The sequence below is a fragment of the Strix aluco genome, chromosome Z (genome assembly GCF_031877795.1).
Source record: "Strix aluco isolate bStrAlu1 chromosome Z, bStrAlu1.hap1, whole genome shotgun sequence".
Taxonomy (NCBI): Eukaryota; Metazoa; Chordata; class Aves; order Strigiformes; family Strigidae; genus Strix; species Strix aluco.
Window position 1 is genome coordinate 30168531 of NC_133971.1, and position 20627 is coordinate 30189157.

The window sequence follows — 20627 nt, forward strand, 5'->3', positions numbered from 1 at the left end:
AGAGGGAGGGAGCGAAACTACTTATAACAACTCTTTGTATCAAGCACACTGCCTTGTGGACAGATGAAGAACATTAACTTTCAACATTTCATGCAAACAGATCTTAAAAAATAATTTTTTATGCAGTGACATCTCTCTAAAATGATTCACTTGTGATCTTGAGCTTTGTAATGATGCATGTTATTCTCAAGATCTTAGTACCCATGGAATAAAGTTGCTATATATCCTTAAAAATGATAAGAAAGTATCAAACCTAAATCACACCAGTCTTTAATAGACAGGAAAAACAAGCATTCTGAGTACATAAAGGTGGTATCAGAAAACAATCAACATGTGACTGTTCCAACGTTTAGCAAACCCAGATGCATTGAACAGAGCTGAGTCCCACTGCAGTTCTAGACAAAAGTCACAGCATTCTCACTAGCTCCTCTTTCTGAATTTCCTTTTCACAGTTAGTTCAGCACTCTACACAGACACAGACTGCACCTTCACAGTTACTACCTCTAAAAAGACCTCTCTGTTTCCATGCAGCCTTATTCAGAAAGGTTTGTTCAGCAGTTATTCAAGCCCTGTTAAGGCTGTCAAGATCAACAGCAATTACATTTCTGTAAGAGAGGACTCCACTGCACTAGCTGTATTGGTAATATCCTTGTCCAGGAAGCCTATTCAATCATTGATAGGGAGAGTCCACTATAATCCTGTCCTGAACAACGCTTAATCTTTATGGTGTCCAAGTCCTTTGGAAACCTACCCTGCAAGTATCTGTCTGCAAAAGTACACAAGCTTTTAGCATCTGCTAAATTCCACTTCAGCTAATTGAGACTACAGTGGCAGTAAAATAGAATTGCTTCAGGGATCAGAATGAATCAAGCTGATTCTTGTCTTCCTTGGTGTTTGGACTACTGTGTCTGAGGCTGAGGGGAGACGTCATCGGTCTCTGGGACTACCTGAAAGGAGGTTGCAGTGAGGTGAGTGTCAGTCTCTTCTCCCAAGTAAGAAGTGATAGGATGAGAGTAAACAGCCTCAAGTTGCACCAGGGGAGGTTTAGATTAGATATTAGGAAAAATTTCTTCACTGGATACGTTATCAAGCACTGGAGGTATTTAAAAGCCCTGTAGATGTGGTGCTTAGGGACATGGCTTAGTGATGGACTTGACAGTGCTAGGTTTACAACTGGACTCAGTGATCTCAAGGGTCTTTTCCAACCTAAATGATTCTGTGATTCTATGTAAATATGCATATAAACCTGCGTTCAAGACATGTCATTGAAATCAATGGAATCACTCAGCAGTGTGGATTCTGCCTGGAAGAATCTCACTAGTCTATGAGACTACTGCTGTGCATCTTACCCTTTAAAAATTCCTATGATCAGTCCCTTCTCTTGACTCCTTTAAACATTAAGACAGTAAAAAACATTAAGACAGTAAAAATATCTTAAACTAAATCTGAGTGCTGAAGAAAATGTCAAATACTTTAGCATGTCCAAGTGCTTCAGAATATATTTGCATTTCGTTTGCAACATATTTAACTAGTGTAATCATATGTGCACAAAAACGTATGTGGCTTTTTTCCATTTCTTAATGATTCTGTACAAATAATCCAGTGACTGTTCTATGATGCTTAATACTCAACATTTGTTTTTAAAGCTATGTTCACAGGTAAACCATCAGACTCAGATGTCTGTGAAGTTCTCCACAGAGCTCCAGAAGCAGTAACTGAACCTCTAATCCTTAGGAAATCAGTGTCAGTCACCTGAATAAAAGCTGACAGTGTGTTTACCTTTGCTTAAAACTGTATTTCCTTTCTGAAGAAGTAACATTGCAATGTACAGTATAATCTATTAACTAGTTCCCTCTACGGCTTTCTTCTTTTCTTTAAAACAAAATCATATTTTCTGGGAATGGTTTCTGTCTGTTTCTGTTGTGACTGTGTCATAACTTGCATTTTCCCATCAGATATTGTTAGGCTTTTCTATCAGTAAATGGAAAGCTTCATAATTGACTCACTCTGTTCCTGATACTGGTCCAGCCATCAACCAAACAGGGATGCTGAAAGTGCAAAGTAAAACTGGCAGAAAACAGAAGGTATCTAAAAATATTTTATGGCCTGGAGAACAATTCCATTTCCAAATACTTCACACAGACATGCTCCAAAACCACAACCTCAGCATTAGCCCCCCAGCTTTGCATTCAAATGGTTTTCTGGTTTAAAACCCTAGTATTAAAAAAAAAAAAAAAAAAAACAAAAAACCAACAAAAAACTCCAACCAACAAAACTGCTGAACCCAACCTCTAAATTTTCTGCAATTGAAATTTTGATGGATACAAAGTTTGATCTGGGATTCCACAGTTCAAGTAGATGAAATTTTTAAGAGTGCTTCATTTTTTTAGTTTACCATTTATTTATAGTTTGGTATAGCAATGACAAAAAATCTCAATAATGTTGAATTAAAATTATGCTACAGAGAAATGAAAATAAATAAAATATAAGCTTTGTGCCTTTCCACAAGCACAAAGAGGTAATAAATTAGAAACATTTCCACACAAATGCAAGTGTTTATGAAATTAGGAATGTTCATTGTTATTTTTGGATACTTCATAGTCATGTTCTGGATTAGAGTGAAACTAAAAAGATGTCTGTTTGAAAAAGTTCATTAAAAACCTGTCTTAAATTTTCCAAAATCTAAGTCAAAAGGCAAGAAAAGCTGGTTCAAATACTTAACAGGAGTTATTAATTAGAAGAACAAGAAAAAAATTAGAGGTTTCATAAATTTTATTCTGTAACATAAGATATGGTTCTCTGGCTATCATTTTTCACTGTCATCAGTTCTACATCTGCAGGTAGAAGGGAGTTTTCTTTGCATTTTTGCATGCATAAAGAGATGCTTTGATATTAAAGGTCAGTACTTTACACATCATAAGCCTTTAGGTGCTCACTGAACTCTAGTGGAAAATGTGCATCTTAAGCAGTCACAGGAAAAGCACATATCATTACATTTTGAACTATAGACACATTATGTATGTCACACTGAAAGAATAATATTAAAAGAGCATTAGGACCATTGCTGAGAGGTAAGATTTATTAGCTTGGGCTAGATGCCATCTGATGTGATCACATGAATTTGAGCTGTTTGTGGAGGCACACCCACAATTCATATTTTGTGTTTCCTTTAAACAGCTAAAACATCTTAACCAAAACCAGTAGGTTACTAAGATTACACAAACTTGTGAGAGTTAGGAAGTCTTAGCTTTATGGTTGCAAATTAAAACTCAGCTTTTCTGAGTCTATACCCCATGATATACATCATCTCATATATCTCTGCCTTTCCCATGGCATTTCTGTTTCAGTGAAAAAATAGGCAACGGGGAACTACAAACTTGGTTACTCTACAATTAAATTACTGTTCTTTTAACATTGTTTAAGACTAGGTGCTCGATTGCTGCTTTAGCATAGTGAAAAATTCTTCAGCAAGCATGTAAGCAAAAACAAATTCAAAAATTTTTATAGTTTCTATTTTGTCAATACTTCAGTGCAATATAGGATTTGATATGGCCTTTCCTCATCATCGAGAAATAGTGACATGTTCTGTACATAAAATATATACTACATGACATATATAACACACCATATGAAGGCACACCACTAAAGCCTGAAGACAGAAAAATATTCCCAATCTTTTATATAGAATGCATTTCTGCTTTTAATCAAAATTTCATCTTGAACACCATCTTCCTAGCATGTTCTTCAAATAACACACACACACATCTATCTAAATACTCATGCTCACCCAAAGATGTTTACCTATGTTTCAAAAAGGCATTATATAAGTGTTTTAAGCTTTACGTTCTTTTTTTAACCAGACCTTCTGTTTTAAAAGCTTAGTAGACTGATGTGCTGTGGGATGATTTCAGCTACTTAGCAGATGTTGAATGGATGTTGCTTCAAATCTGACAGAAATACTAGAAGTTTTACTGGTTTGAATCACATCAAGCAGCTGTGATAAAAATGTATATGTATTACTATCCCATACTTTAAAAAAATAATCGCATTGTGCTGAAGCATAGCTCAGAGCTTACAGAAAGCAAAAAGTTTGAAATCAGTTTCAAAAGGAGAAGCATTCCTAGTGTACCTGAATGAAACTGCAAAGAGAGAGCCTGAAATTTATCTCTAACAACATGCTGTTGCTATACACCAGATTAAATATACTAAGCTTATTGTTTGCATAGCATGACAATAAGGCTAATTAAGTACCTCTTATTGCAGCTGAACTTGAAAAGCACAAAAATACTCACTATAAAAGAAGGAACACTGAGTAGAAAATAAGCTCACAGGTACAGCCAAAGAGAGCAAAAGGTCAGCATTTGCCAATTGCTACTGTGAAGTTTCCACAGCTGCTGGGAATTCTCTTTTTTTCTAATCCAGAGGAAATCTGAGGGAACCTCAGATACCATTGTGTGGTAACTGCTGGCAAATGTTTCAGATTTTATCTCAACCACTGGTATACTAACTGCTTGCATTTCAACATCAATTTTTCATTCAGCTACTTCTTTAACTTCTTCCTACAAAGTACAAGCTAATGCATAGATTAATAAATCAACACATCTGAATGTGCCATACCCACATATAAAGAAGTTTAGGAATAGACACTACATATATATTACCATGTCATGAATAATTTTTTTTAGTCTTTAAATCAGGTCACTGAAAAGAAGATACATTCCAGATGCAGTAAATTGGAATACAACCTGAAAGATGATTTAATGAACAGTATTGGAGCCCAATACATTTTAACAGATATTTAATGAATTCCTATTCCAAACAAGTCAACTTCAGGTGAGGTCTCCTGCATGCAGGTACTCTTCAACTTCACAAATTTCCATGTAAGAAAGCAAGGCCAAGCATAGTCACCTACTTTGGCTTCCTATAATAAATAAAATGCAGGACTCCATGAAATTCATGCTTTTTAAAATTAAAGTGCATTTTTTTTAGAACAAGAACCAATCTTCTAAAAATGGGCAGGAATGAAAAATACACCATGATTTTTCAGTACACAGAGAATGTATATTGGATCAAATTGCCAAAAGCTTTGCAGCTTCAGCAGAAAATTTAGTTAAAGATGGAAAAAAAGAGCCTGATTCACAGAAAAACAACAATACGAAACAAATCTGTGAAGACCAGTATGCAATAATTTTCCACTCCACCCTAGTTACCTTTGTACGGAGGGACAAATACGTTCTGAGTTTCTGACCTTTGGAATGCTTGACTTTTATTTTGGATATGATTATCATGATTGTCACATGTTTTTATGTGCTGCTATCTGATTAATACTCACCCTACAACACTTTTATCTTCCAGAATCTAAGAAGACTGTTCATCCAGAACAAGAAGGAACTAATGACTAGAGTATTGCTTGTTGCTATAGTTTATCACTTCAAATATTTGTTACATAGATAAGCAGAAACTAGTTCAGATGTGGCAAAACAAATATTCTGCTGGCAAAAGGAATATTCTGCTTGGCTCTGATATTAACTATAAGCGCATCAAGTACTGCAGTCCTAGCTGTTCTTCAAGTCTCCTCTCAAATTGATTTCATCATCACAGAGGGGTAACAGAGAATAATAAAAGAATTTTATGAAGTTCATCTTATAACTAGTTGTGCATCTGATTCCGCATTACCTCTATTAGCATTACAATAAAACAACTTAGAAGTAACCCTGACCTTGTATTACTAAAACCTTGCAAAGCTTGCTGAACTATCACAACAATCCATTGGGATATACAACACAGTATAATACACTTTCAACAGTCAGCTGCACAGAAACAAATACTTCATGATAAATATACTGACTAGGACCATTGCAATATATGCTTAATGAGAAGATTGTTTCTTGCAAAACGGTAGGAACCATCAACACATACAACGTGCACACAATGACTAGTGTGTGATGTCACTAAGGTGACTAGTGTAACTTGCTGCCTTTGATTATAGGATGTCTTGATATGTTATATTAAGATAGTTCCTCCCAAAGACCTATTACTTCTCCTATGTTCTCTGTAGTAAATCTGGTTGGTTCATGTAATTAATAGATGTGTATTTGGCATTTTTCCTTCCCTGCTTGCTCTACTAGACTGACTCTTATTAGTCTACAAACTGCAGTGGATGTAGACTTTCACTTTAGAGTGAATTTAGAGAAAGACATCCCAAACGCAGAACGAGAAAATAAATTATAGAAAGACACCAGCTGGACAAATACAAATTATGAATGGATTGTTTTGATTTATCACTTAAACGCATAAATTCATACAGGTTTGGTAAAAAGTTTCTGATTTCTGATTTCTTTTGCATAATTTTTTGTTCAGACTTCACGATCATCTTGCCCAATGTGTCCTCCCTAATACCTCACTTAAAATATTTAAGGTTTAAAACCTTAAATTGTATTCATATGACTGTAAATTTCACTGCTTGGTGAGAAAGTTATGAAGTCTGAATGAAGTACAGTTTCCTAAATACACTGAGAAACTTCCAGACCATGGCCCCTCGGCATTAGAAAGCCAAATACATTTTTCCAAATGCATATCATTTGTGAAATGGTAAAGCAAAAAAGCGGCAAGCTGTTTCACTCAAACTCTGCTAAAGAATGCCATTTCTGCATGTTTGTCCCAAGAAAGAGGGCCTATGTTCCAGATTTACATACACATTATGAGGGTTATCATGTCACCCTGAATATTTCTACATTTCATAACACTTCTAAACATGAAAGCAAGATAAGCATGTGCCTGCTGCTTCTGATACGCAAACTTTTTGGCACTAGCCAGCAATACTTGCTGAAGTTCAGTAAAATTAATCACATTTTCTAATGTTCATGAAAGAATCACTCTTTGAGAAGCTAATACAGACAGCTCATTTTTTTGTGACACAGCATGGCTTGACACACACTTTAGGTTTAGTAATCTCAAAAACGTTATCATATGAAGTACCTTATCTACTTCAGCATTAACATATTTATTATCAGTGAATAATGATTTCTTCAAAGCTAAGAACTCCTCGAGGAGGCCTCATAATCATGAGAAGGTCTCTGTAAACATCCTTTCTGAACAGTCAGGGTAGGGAATATAGAGAGCTACTAACACAATTTTTTCCCCCAGTCTTACTGGATCCCTCATCACAATTCTCCTACTAGAAAGACCCTGGGTACTTGCATTACTCTTTTTTTCAGTGCTCCTTCACCATTCCTGCCCTCTTTCTTCATACTGTTGTCTGTCCTCACTCATCTGCTGATGTCTGTCTCCATCTCTTTTTTCCCACGTGCTTTTCCCTTGAAAAATTACTTTCTTGACTCCTAATAATTTTTTTTTTCTCCTTCTCTCTTCCGCTACAAAGCTGATGAGAAATCCCTGAGGAGGAACTGAAATTAATGGTAAACTCCAATCCAATTTATCTGGAGAGCAGAAAAGATAATATTATGGAATCTAAAAAAATTATATTTAGAAAGCAGAGAGACTGAGTTCAGGCTCTGGTGTGACAAAAGGGAAGGATAAAGAGTCTTCTTAGCGTCATGACACAATCTCTACCACATCCTTTAAATTCAAGAGAGAAATTTGGGAAGATATCTACTCTCCTTGAAGGAGATTGGCCCTTTGAAGTAACAGAAGTAAAAGAAAAAAATTTCCTCTATCTACAGTACAAGCAAACATCTACATCATGGTAAGAAAATTATTCAACTAGGCACACACTTTATATTTCACAACATATAAACAAATATGGTTTTTTCCAAGTGAATAATAATCAGCAGTTATTCCTAGAAATTATATATTCATATTTTGTTAGGTTATGATGAGAACAGCACTTATGAGGCTGCTTTCTGCTGACACTTAGTAAGGGTAAGCTAATCATCATACAAAATACAGACTATATGTAAGGCCAATCAAGAATCTGAATTACAGAGATAATAGATGATTCACGGAGTCTAAACATAAACTGATTCTAGGGTTTACTAGCTAGATTGTTACCTTATGTGATTATGTATGTGTGATACTGACTTGGAGCGACCCTAAGAAAAACAGCAAGAAAAATATGACTTTGGGGGTTGAATGCTCACTGCTAGAATCTGTGAACAGGTAAATTGTTATGTGTTTTATTCCTAATATATTCATGGAAACAGGGCTGTGGGTCTGTTTTCTGATAGTAATGAAACAAACAACTGCCTTAGAAAATACCCAACTCTTCTCGGTTTCTCATGGTAACATTATGCAAGATCCTGAAAATTCCTCAAGTCAAAAAGGAGTAAAATGATGCATTTTCATGAATTTCGATATTTTCATGAATAATGGAGAGCCTTTTAATGGTAAGAGAGACAGAATTCAGACTTACTGTGCATTTGTTTGGCTTCTCTCCCGAGTGGACTCTCATGTGAATCAGCAGTTTATATCGGGCGTTAAATGGCTTGTACCTTCGTGGGCACCCTGCCCAGAAGCAAGTGAAGTCCTCTCCCTTCCTCTGGTCTATATGGATCTTCTCTATGTGCCGCACAAGTTCCTCTTGCCTGTTACACAGTGCACCGCAGTCAACCCAGCGACAGCCATGCTTGCCATTGAAATGGTCTAGCTCACCATTTTCATCAAGCAGGGAGCCTGGGTCAGAAGGAGGCACAGGCAGCGGGTGAACGTGACTGGGGAGGCTGTGTGGATGCCACTGCTGGTGAGCATGGTATGGTGGGGGTGGCTCTTGTGGAGGAGGTGGCGGCAGCAGGGGTGGTGGAGGAGGCATATTGACCGTACGGCCTGATAAGTCATCCAGCCGTTCATTTTTCAGGACATCCACCACCTGGTTGTCCACAGGTGGCACATTCTGCTGGATCACCACATTACTTGTGGCTGCCATCTGCAAGCTGGCTTGCTCCAGCTGCTGCATCTGCTGGCACTCACCAGCCCCGTTCTCAATGTACCCTGGGAAGGTAACATTGCCATTAGCCATGACAAGGCCTTTCTGGGCAGTTGGAATAGAGAAATTTTGGGGTATAAAGCTTCCTCTAACTCCCAAAAAATGTCCATAGACCTCAGGGTGTGGGGACACGTTTGCTGGTGATGTCCTGGAGCTGTTGATGTAGGCCACCAGAGAGCTTGGGGATGTATGGATGATTGTATTGAATTCAATCCCAATGCTGTCAGACAGAGGAGATAGAGAGAGTGCTCTCTTTTTGGAGTGGGCTGGTTGAGACCGAGCTGAGGAATGGCTGGGACTAGAGTAAGGGGAATGCTTATTTTCTGCGCCATATAAGTAGGACGGTAACGAGTCAGAGATGCAGTTACTGGACACAGATGTTCCAGGCAAAAAATTTAGTAAATCCCCCAGCTCACTGCCATTTTGTAAACCTTGGTCAGGAGGAGCGGAAGGAAGTGTCCTGTACCCATGCAACCACTCTTGCTTAACACTTGAAGTGGACTGACTTTCTGACAAACTTAATGTCATAGAGGCCTGAGACTCACGTGACAGGAGCGACCTGAAATAAAGGCATGATAAAGTAAGTAAGTTAAACAATACAGCAGTGGTTCTTCTATCTTTACACACACATAAAATTAAAGAAAGGCTACATGTGAGAAACGTTGTCCCTAATTTTAGGTACTCAACTTTAGCAGTCTCAGTTAATGTACCAGCAGGCATACAAAGGCAATACATATGTAACAAGGTCGCTTAGGAAACCAACTTTAAAACTTCAAGATTTTGAAGAAAAGTTGCAGTAAAGGTTCTTGATACATCACTGCAGAAATCAATGTTAATTTTTTCATCAACTGTGGTGTAAATATGGGTTCTGAAGCCCCATTATGCACCTGCCTTGTATGAAACTCATATTGACTTGACTAATTTTACTGGCGAAGAATGGGAAGAAAACTGATTAATAAGGAATAAATATTTAACCTGAATGACTTTGCCAATTGTAATGCAAACAAATAGTATTCTCTACAGAAATAGCTCATGTTTATAAATACAGATAATATCTAACTTTACAAAACAAACAAAATAAATGAATAATGTAGAAGAACTGGTTGAAGGGGTTTATTTAGTTTTGATTTGATGATGTATCTGCCTCCTAGTCAGCAATCAAAATTTTTCACGAAACATTAATCTGGCTGTTATCATTAGTTTTTCACAGAATTATTATGAAACTTGTTTGTGTTGCAAATGTCCTACTGGTAGCTTAAAAAAAGAACTCAAGCTCTTAACAATATTGTTATCTACAGAAAGGTGTAAAAAGGAAATACAAGAACATCAGGGTCCCTGATTCATGGCTGCAAATGTTGGGTAGGGACCAAGTGAATTTGTGTCTTTATGTTTCCAGTTCACACCTTGGCAGACTTGGATTTCCTGCCAGCCAGTGGTGTTATCAGTATATTAATTTCTATTTTTAAGGGGTTCTAATAGTAGGAAGAACCATGTATGTAGATAAACCTAGATAAACCTGGAGATCTCACAGACACAGAAGCCACTGCATCTTATGTTTTGGGGGTTAATTTCTGGGTTTATTATTTTCACAACACACTTTTGAAGAAGCATAGAATTCCAGTGGTGGATTAAGTACATAGGAAATTTGGTTTCTCTTCTAAATCTAAAATGTATTTTTAAGGTGGACAAATCAATCACTGCTTCTCAGCTTCTCACATAAAAAAACAAGATGCACAATGGTTCTTCCTATCATACAAAGAGTTCAGGAGGTCAAATTAACTTACAAAAAGACAGCTAGTAAGTGCTAATAGGACCCTTAATTATCAGGCATTGAAAAATATTTCTTATACCTCTCAGTAAACAGTATATGAAATATTTGCATGCAATAATCCAAAGGGACTGTCACACAGGAAAGAAATAGCGTATTCTTATTTAGAAAGGTAAGTTCCTATAGTCAGTTATTTATAATTATTTCACTGCATGCTCTTGTACTGCTACAAACTTCAGATTTCTAAAAGAGAAAGTATGCACCATAAAATTAATCTCATCTCTTTCTTGATACATAGTTACATGTGGCACTTCTACCTATATTACTTGCTTCTTTCTTTTTAATAGGGGAACAAGTTTTGATGTCTAATCAGGGTAAGCAATACTGCAGTTTCTTCTGAGTTCTGCAACATTTTCTTATAGACACTGCTTCAGGAAACACATATCCATAGAACAGGTCTGTTAAGGCTCATAGTTGCATTGTATGTCTGCACCACAGCCCTACTGCAGTGACTGCAGCTTCAGTGGAGATACATGAAAATACTTAATTTAAGAATTGGTGGTAGGCTAAAACTGGGGATCTGAATTCCATTTAAAACAACATCAGTCAATCCAAGAGAGCAAGAACAGATCCTAAACAATGGCTGTGGAGATATTCCCAGTGAATATGGCAATATTTACCAAATTCCATGATTTTGCTTGGTAAATCAACTTTTCACCTCTGATATCTGTGGATTATCTTTCAATTACATCAGCAAGGTTGAAAGAATATATGAAAACACCAGGTAAAGTCATTCAGGCAAGAGAAATGTATACAGCTTTCCACATTCAGTTCTAGCTACAGATGTTAAAGCCGAAAAGTTGGTGTCTTTGTTATCTTATTCTGCCCACCACACAAGCACTCCCTGAGTGATGGGTTTTTTCATACTACTTAATATTACAGCATTTTCCAGCACTTCAGAGTTAACCAACATGAAAAAAGAAAAGTCAGTTTGCAGTGGCTTTAGTTTAAGAGCTGGATCATGCTGCAAGAACACAGTCTGGTCATTGCCAGAGAGCTGGAGGCAGGGAATTCGTGCTCAGCGCACTGTGGCTGCCCCCTCAGCCCCTTTTTGTCTAGAGAGGAAGCTTGGCAGAGGCTGAGAGAGCAAGCAGTTTGCAGGTGCTGTGTCTACATGCTGACGTAGCTCACAAACAGTGAAAATGTAGCTTTAAATATCAGCCAGCCTTGCTGTAGTGACCTATGGGATAGATGGGTAGTGTTTCTTTGCTCAAGATACTTGTTTTGTAACAGATGTTTGATTTGCTGTATCAGAATAAGAAATATCCTGTTCAGACTGAATGTCAATATAGGGTACTGTTATGGGGGTTATGTTATTCCATTGGGGTTTAAATAATACTTTCAAAACAGAGCATGGATTAAAACACAATTAACATGCTGACTACACTTTACATTGAGAGAAATGAGAAAAATGGGATTGCTATATCAGGTCAATCCTGTGTAAGACATAGATCTAAAGGGATCATTATTTGTGAAAAAAATGTATTTAGGCTGTCGAGTCTATTACGGCTTTGTTAAGGCACAGTTCATTATAGGGCAGTTAAATCAAGTTAGTATGCTGTGACCCCGAATACTGATCCACAGTCTTCAACAGAGCAAGAAAAGTTAAGTAAGGTTTGATTTTTCCATCCTAGGTTATATATATTTAAATCTGGAAAACATAAATAGGGGATTTTTCTGCCAGTTGAATTATTTAAATTTTTATTTTCTAAGTAGGGAAAAAAATCATGCATCAATACAACAGGTCTGGTTTTGTAACATCAAGAGTTTTAATCAGATGCATAGTAGGGCCACTATCATTCAAAAAGCTACTAATGCCTAACACAAAGGGACATACCCATGAAAGAAGCTGAAGAAAAAATGCATTTTCAAAGTCTCATAATAGGACAAAAATGAAAAGTTGGGCCAGAATTTCAAGTATACAGTAAGTAAGAGCCAGATAATCTGAAGAAGCTTGGTTCTCACTTAAGCCTCTAAATTGAAAAGTAACAAAGATTCCAGTTCCCAAAACAAAGAAAATGTCTTTAAAACCCAGCTCACACTGTGACTAAGTAGTTTTCTGAGGGAAAATAAATATAACTAATATGAAAATGAAGGGCCAGCTATACCACCACTCCAGATTCTCAGATGGTATTAATTGGCACATCTGCTTACTGTAATCTAAACCATCTTGAGTCTTGACCAGATCTTTTATGAACATTTACAAGAGATTCCTGCAATTACTTTCTATTCTCCCTGTCTGTACGGAGGCCACAGCATCAAGTATAACCCAGAATCTTAAACGTAAACACAGAAGAGTGAAAACTATGTTTTCTTCTTTTTTTGCATGATCTTCTGTTTTACCAGCCAAGAACCCTTTGCTCTTTTCTAGGTCCTCTTCTGACTTGCATCAAAGTAAATGGCAGTATTACATCTGGTTTCAAGCAGCGTAACTGAATACTCTGAAAAAGTTTTTTTGAAATTCTCAAAAAAGATGGGAAAGGTTTTATTCCTCATGGGAGATATACCAAAATCTGGTATTATCTGTAGCAAAACTCCAATTTTGCCAACTTTTTTCTTTTTTCAATCAGGAAAAATCAAGACAAGTCATTCTGGTTTGGGTCAATTCAGCAAATAATCTGGTTTGGATTGACCTGCCAGAGCACAGCTCATGATGCCCAAGAGATACAACCCAGAGAAGGCAATCAACCCATGAAGGATTGTGGAGTCAATTTAGGCAACCAGTTTAGGCAAATGCAGTTAAAAAAACCAAACAAAGCAACCAAACAACAACAAAAAAAACCCAACCGTTTCAACAATCTGTGAATTAAAATCTGACTTTAAACTTGTTTTGCCTGATAAAATAGTGAATTTGAGGGCAAAATTGCTGAAATAGACATTCTTTGTATGACAAACTGATTTTATAACATCTTCATTGATAAATCATTAAAAGAGACTCTACAGACACTACAGCCTCGATTCTGCCAGAGTTTCAACTTCAGTTCACCCTTAGTAAATGTTTCTTTAAAATACAAACAAAAATGTATAACTTTGTACTGACATAGTACACCCAACCACACACTCAGATAAAAATAACAGTGTAGATGTGTATTTGGGGTGTGCCATACAGGCACACCTACAGCTTTTTAAATAAGTAATAATTACTTAATTATATTTTTATAACATCAGTTTTGTTCTGTCTCAAAGGCATGCCTCTGGATTTGTCATCTGTCCCCTTCTTAGCACTGAATGGTTTTCCCTGACATGTTTAAATAGGAAGCATAATTAATTTTGTAAATTGTCCCCAGGGAGTCAGCCTTCACAACTAAAGTAACAGAAATGTCACAAACTATCTTATGGTAAAGTAAAGCAAAGTTTTCTTCCAGTTACATAACACCAATTTTAATTATTTCAAGAATGTTCCTCGGCTTGTAGTAAAGTGATACAGTAAAATGTAAACTGTTTTGAGAATAAAGTCTCTTGTAGCCTTTTGTAAATAAGAACAGTTACATTTCAACCCAGCAGGCAACTGTTGCACAAGTCACATCTACAAAAGTGGGAATGTAGCTCCTGAAATAACACACCAGAATGTTTTTTCACTGTATGTTTAACTAATATCCAGGGACATGCTTAATGTACTTGTATGGAGGTTGTCAAATAACTATTTTCCCTTCATTCATATTTGTTGACAATACTCATAGCCATAATCTCAAAAGTTATTTAAGCATTTAAAAAATAATTAACAAATATTTATCCATGGTTTAGTAATATAAAAAGGCAACATTTACAAGGAGAGGCCATAGTTTTTATTAAACTACCCCACCAGACCTAGGAAAATGGACAAGTTTTCAGGGACACAAGTCTAACACAGATAAAGTTAACTGCTGGCTCACTGCAGACTGGGAACAATTGATCTGATTAATTTAATTATGTAAACTATTAAATAATTTGAAAGCAAAGGTATTTGATGAGGAGAGAGGAACATTAACAGGGCATTTAACATTATTTTGTCTGACATTAGTGTTACTTGATAACACTTTTAGGACTGTGGTAAACTTAAAACAGGTCACTGCCCCTGAAGATGTTACATGTGAACTACTTCTGCTTTCATCCTCCATAACATTTCCTGTCCTTCCTATAAAAATATAGTTAAGTGACTATATAAATATTTATCTAACAAAAAAGCCCTATCAAACATAGAAAATGTGTGGCCAAATTTCACCCATGATTTGAATGATCCAAACAGTATGATTATAGCTGATGTAAATTAAATTGCATTGAACTAAATTTTCTGTAGCATCACAGAGCATCATTTTGGCCACTTTAATCACCAGAAAGGTTGCATTTAAATTACAGGAGAATTAAAATACCCTTTTTTTAAAGTACTGAATATCAAAAAGTAACTCAGGACCTTGTATCTGATGGAGAGGCACTCAGGCTGGAAGCATCCACAGACCTCTGTAAGCTAGGGCTGGTCTTGTTGCATGCTGTTGAAACCTGATTAGCAGGAGGCGAAACAGGTCCCAGCTGTTGAACTGTCATGGGACCGCTGGTGACTATCACATTGTTGCAGCCACCTTTTCCAATGGACTTGCACTGGGGTCCATAACCAAAACCTCCTAAAAATAAACAAGGCAGGTTAGTATTCATACCCTGTGAACCCATGGTGAGGCCACAGAAATCACATCACTTTGCAAAGTAGGAAAAGTGACTGGAACTGAATATCTTCAGATGAGGCCAAAACAGGAGACCAATACAAGGATTTTGCAAACTACTTCAAACACAAAGAGCAATATTCTAAAGGAGAATTAATAAATTATGCATGTTTAAAACATGTGCTGAAGTACATAAACTGAATCTTTATGTAGCATCATGGATAAACATCAGAAAAAAAAACACTGCAAGAGTCCAGGTAAAAGACCAGCCCTCAGCTGAGGGACAGTCAAGCCATAAGTGCACCCTTCTCTAAAGAAGGAGGGAAAAGAGAACCAACGAGGCTGCAGGAACACCACTGTGACTTGAATCCTACCAAACACCATAGCTCCAAGCCATTGCAAGCCCTTCCATCATTCCTACCACGAGCCACCCAAAAAGCAAGGGGACTGCAGGCGCGCATGCAAATTGCAACCCCTGCAATAGGTCTGTTGTGGCGAAGCGTACAGGCTGCAGAGCTTCCCTGGCAGGAGAGTTACAGCTGGAATTCCTCAGAGGTCTGGGGAGAGGAATCTGAGCTGGATCAAGCAAAGAAGCATTCTGGACTTTCTTTAAAAAGACACAATCTGCTCTTAATCACTGCTGCCATGACTCAAACTGATGGGTATTATTACACAGTAGCAGGAGATGATTACAGAGGTAGCTGGCAAGTAGGACATATCTGCAAAATGCTCTGTGTACTTTGTGTTCTGATTTAGATCACAGACGGTAGTTTACAAGATCCTCTGCATTAAAACACATCAAGATGAAAAAGTTATAATGTAGGTCATAATACGGAAGTTGTGGGTTATTTAGCAAATTCTCATCAACAGTTGGAAATTAACATTTAGATGATTCACATTTCTAGATGCCTCCCTCTGCTCAGACTATACCCCAAAGCAGGATAGAAACCTCAGGACAAATTGTGAAAAGTACTTCAATTTAAATAATTTTCTAAATTGTATCTGCTTTTCACTTGGTTGTACAACTCACATATTAGTTTTTCTCAAGGATGTTCACATTGGTTTTGAACTTCACAAAGAAGTACATTAAGGCATTTATGGCCATCACAGAACCATCTAGGTTAGACAAGACCTTGAAGATCATCCAGTCCAACCATCAACACAACATTAACAGTTCCCAACTACACCATATCCCTCAGCACTATGTCAACCCGACTCTTAAACACCTCCAGGGATGGGGACTCCACCACTGCCCTGGGCAGCCCATTCCAACGCCCAACAACCCCTTCTGGAAAGAAATACTTCCTAATATCCAGTCTAAACCTTCCCTGGCGCAACTTGAGGCCATTCCCTCTTGTCCTGTCGCTTGTTACTTGTTAAAGAGACTCATCCCCAGTTCTCTGCAACCTCCTTTCAGGGAGTTGTAGAGGGTGATGAGGTCTCCCCTCAGCCTCCTCTTCTCCAGACTAAACAACCCCAGTTCCCTCAGCCGCTCCTCGTACGACATGTGCTCCAGACCCTTCACCAGCTTCGTTGCCCTTCTCTGGACACGCTCGAGTAATTCAATGTCCTTTTTGTAGTGAGGGGCCCAAAACTGAACACAAGAATCGAGGTGCGGCCTCACCAGTGCCCAGTACAGGGGTAAGATCCCTTCACTGTTCCTGCTGGCCACGCTATTGCTGATACAAGCCAGGATGCCATTGGCCTTCTTGGCCACCTGGGCACACTGCTGGCTCCTGTTCAGCCGGCTGTCAATCAACACCCCCAGGTCCCTCTCTGACTGGCAGCTCTCCAGACACTCCTCCCCAAGCCTGTAGCGCTGCTGGGGGTTGTTGTGGCCCAAGTGCAGCACCCGGCATTTGGCCTTACTGAAGCTCACCCAGTTGGCCTTAGCCCATCGCTCCAGCCTGTCCAGATCTCTCTGCAGAGCCTCCCTACCCTCGAGCAGATCAACACTCCCACCCAACTTGGTGTCATCTGCAAATTTACTGAGGGTGCACTCGATCCCCTCGTCCAGATCATCAATAAAGATGTTAAACAGGAGTGGCCCCAAAACCGAGCCCTGGGGGACACCACTCGTGACTGGCCACCAACCAGATTTAACTCTGTTCACCACAACTCTTTGGGCCCGGCCATCCAGACAGTTTTTTACCCAGCAAAGTATGTGCCCATCCAAGCCACGAGCAGCCCATTTCACCAGGAGAATGCTGGGGGAAACGGTGTCAAAGGCCTTACTCAAGTCAAGGTAAACAACATCCACAGCCTTTCCCTCACCCAATAAGCAGGTTACCCTGTCATAGAAGGAGACCAGGTTTGTCAAGCAGGACCTCCCTTTCATAAACCCATGCTGACTGGGCCTGATCATCTGGTTGTCCCGCATGTGTTGTGTGATGGCACTCAGGATGAGCTGCTCCATCAGCTTCCCAGGCACCGACACCAAGCTGACAGGCCTGTAATTTCCTGGATCGTCCTTCCGACCCTTCTTATAGATGGGCGTCACACTGGCCAATTTCCAATCTGTCGGGACCTCCCCGGTCAGCCAGGACTGCTGGTAAATGATGGAAAGCGGCTTGCCCAGCACCCCAGCCAGCTCCTTCAGCACCCTCGGGTGTATCCCATCCGGTCCCCTAGACTGGTGTATGTCTATGTGATGCAGCAGGTCACTGACTATCTCCTCCTGGATTGTGGGGGGATCGTTCTCCCAGTCTCTGTCTTCTGGTTGAGGAGGCTGGATTCCCTCAGTACAACTAGTCTTGTTATTAAAGACTGAGGCAAAGAAGGCATTAAGCACCTCAGCCTTTTCCTCATCACTTGCTGCTGTGTTTCCTCCTGCGTCTAGCAGGGGACGGAGGCTCTCCCTGGTCTTTCTTTTGCTGTTGACATACTTATGGAAACACTTCTTGTTGTCCTTGATTGCTGAAGCCAGATTAATTTCCAGCTGGGCTTTAGACCTCCTGATTTCCACCCATCACAGTCATAGGAAGAAAATCCAAATCCTTCAATCTCCTCCACATCAAATAGGATTAGCTTAAAAATTTTCACTTCACCCTAGAAATTTCAAATTACAGCTTTTCTTTTCTTTAAAAACAAACAAAAAAGGAGAACAAATACATATGTTTATCCCTGTTTCAGAGGTCTGTGCCTTCTTTTCAAATTATTCGTCTTCCCTTTGTCTAATTAATAATATCTCACATATATGTGAGGAGCAGATACATGATTCCCAGATCACTGGGATCCTAAGTGCTTTGTAAATTCATGCACAGATGTTAGAAGTTGATGGCATGATCCACCACCAAAATGTACTCCTTGGGAAGAGTAGCCCTTTAAGAAAAACAGCTTACTCATTGCTACTACTTCAAAACATAAGTGAAGAATATAACATCTGGCTGAAAACTCAAGGGTAAGGAAAGAAGAAAACATTTAATAATCCATCCTGAAATTTAGCTAGAAGGACTGGAAATTTCCAAGGACAAACATGTCAGGAGAATTCCTTGTACTGCACTCAACTCTATTGTGGGTACCAGAAAAAAAGCTTTTAAGCTTTGTAGGATTACTGTCTGCTCTCACTAAAGATGTCCAATTAAATCAAAAGAATAAGAGAAGGCATTTTATTTTCTTTCCTGTGAAGCAGTTTGTATTTTGAACTCACTAAAGCTGAATCAGTGTGCTACTCAGCAGTTGTTTTTATAATGTTACAGAGTGCTAAAATGGAACCAGCCAGCAAAAATTAGGCAAAAAAGCGTAAGTTGCCCCTGGTAATAGTATGAATGCCACTCCTCTTAGCAAAAGGCTCAGTGGGGTGAAGTTAAAAATTTACATGACACATTCATATCATGTAAAAAACAGAATACTACCCAATATGTCTATATGTGTGTGTATATTACATATGTTCAGTCAGCTATTTTTTAGAAAAGTGTCTTTAGTATGTAGAACCAAAGGCTTTCTGCACCAAAGGATATAAAAGACAGGGAAGCATGTTATAATAACAAAAGAAATCCATCTGGTTTTGACACTGAAACACAGTCGTAATGCTTGCAGAGTCTATATATATTGACTACTTAATTAGATGTAAATCTATTATTTAGCATTGAGAAAAGGAGCTCTACCACAAAAATGTCCCAAATATATACTGACTCTTCCCTGGATGACAACCATACTGCCCTTCAGTAATAAGCCACTTTCAACAAATTTCAATGGTAACAATAACATCTACTTTATCATATGCAGGAAATCAAGGGCTGTGCACATGTAAGATTTTCATTTAGGGACAGGCCATATGTCAGTTCAAATAACAATCTGCAACTACAGTGAAATTGCTATTTATACATAATTAAACCTGAGCTGCTTGGAACTTGCATGTCAGAAAAAAAAATAAATTACAAAAGCAAAACCAGAAAAGGGACTAGTGTCAAACCAGTATTGTTAAATACAGAATGTTGCATCCTCAATACATCCTGGTTTCCCTTTCAGTTATAGGATCTGCTCTTATTATCTGTGCATAAACAGCACCTCAGTGATGCTGAGAACAGTTAAGAGAATTTGTTGTGTAAGGATAAGGATGAAGGCCAAAGATGGTTTGGTCACTGGTCACTGAAAGGAAAATATGAGAAAAGGAGTACTTTGGAAAGATTGTATTACTGGGATGACAGACAAAAGTAATGCAAGGCTCTGGTCCTGATAAACATTTGCCTGGGCATTTCTCTGATGCAGAAGTGGAAGGAAATGGTTTTGGTTTATCATTGACAGACATTTGCTCTTATGGGGAAAGATGACAATTCTTCTACTTAAAAGGCCGAGGCAGGAAGAGAGATTATCAGAGATTACCATCATCAGCTGCCACCATTGAAAGAGACTGCAAAGTAAAAGACCAGTGCTATGAAAAGCAGTCATAACATTTTATCCACTGTTTCATTCAGGTGTAAATGTGTCGAAAGACCACCATTAACACCTTGTCTGTGCCCTGCAGGTCACTGAGCAGTATTAATTTGATCTGTAGAGCCCAGTCAGAGCACAAGATAGGAAGTTTATGCTGACTTTGAGCCTGCTGCAGGAGTACAGACCACATCTGATCTAGAGTAAAGTTAAATGGGTGGACCATGGACATCTAACCTGGCATGAGCCTGCTGCTGAAAGGCAAGCTGTCAGAAAATATGTTCAAAAGCACTGAATAAATGTGAACAGGCAGAATGACTATGCCCCATATCAGCATTTGGTATCATATGCC

General features: G+C 38.4%; 1 protein-coding gene across 1 annotated transcript in view; it reads right to left on the reverse strand.

The window, feature by feature from the left end:
• The window catches only part of GLIS3 (GLIS family zinc finger 3), a 180052-nt gene that overhangs the window by 121028 nt on the left and 38397 nt on the right, over positions 1–20627 (reverse strand). The window contains exons 4-5 of the mRNA XM_074812527.1: positions 15160–15367; positions 8372–9500 (exon numbers count right to left, since the gene is read on the reverse strand). Of these exons, the coding sequence (XP_074668628.1) occupies positions 8372–9500; positions 15160–15367 (1337 nt within the window). The remainder of the gene's footprint in view (positions 1–8371; positions 9501–15159; positions 15368–20627) is intronic.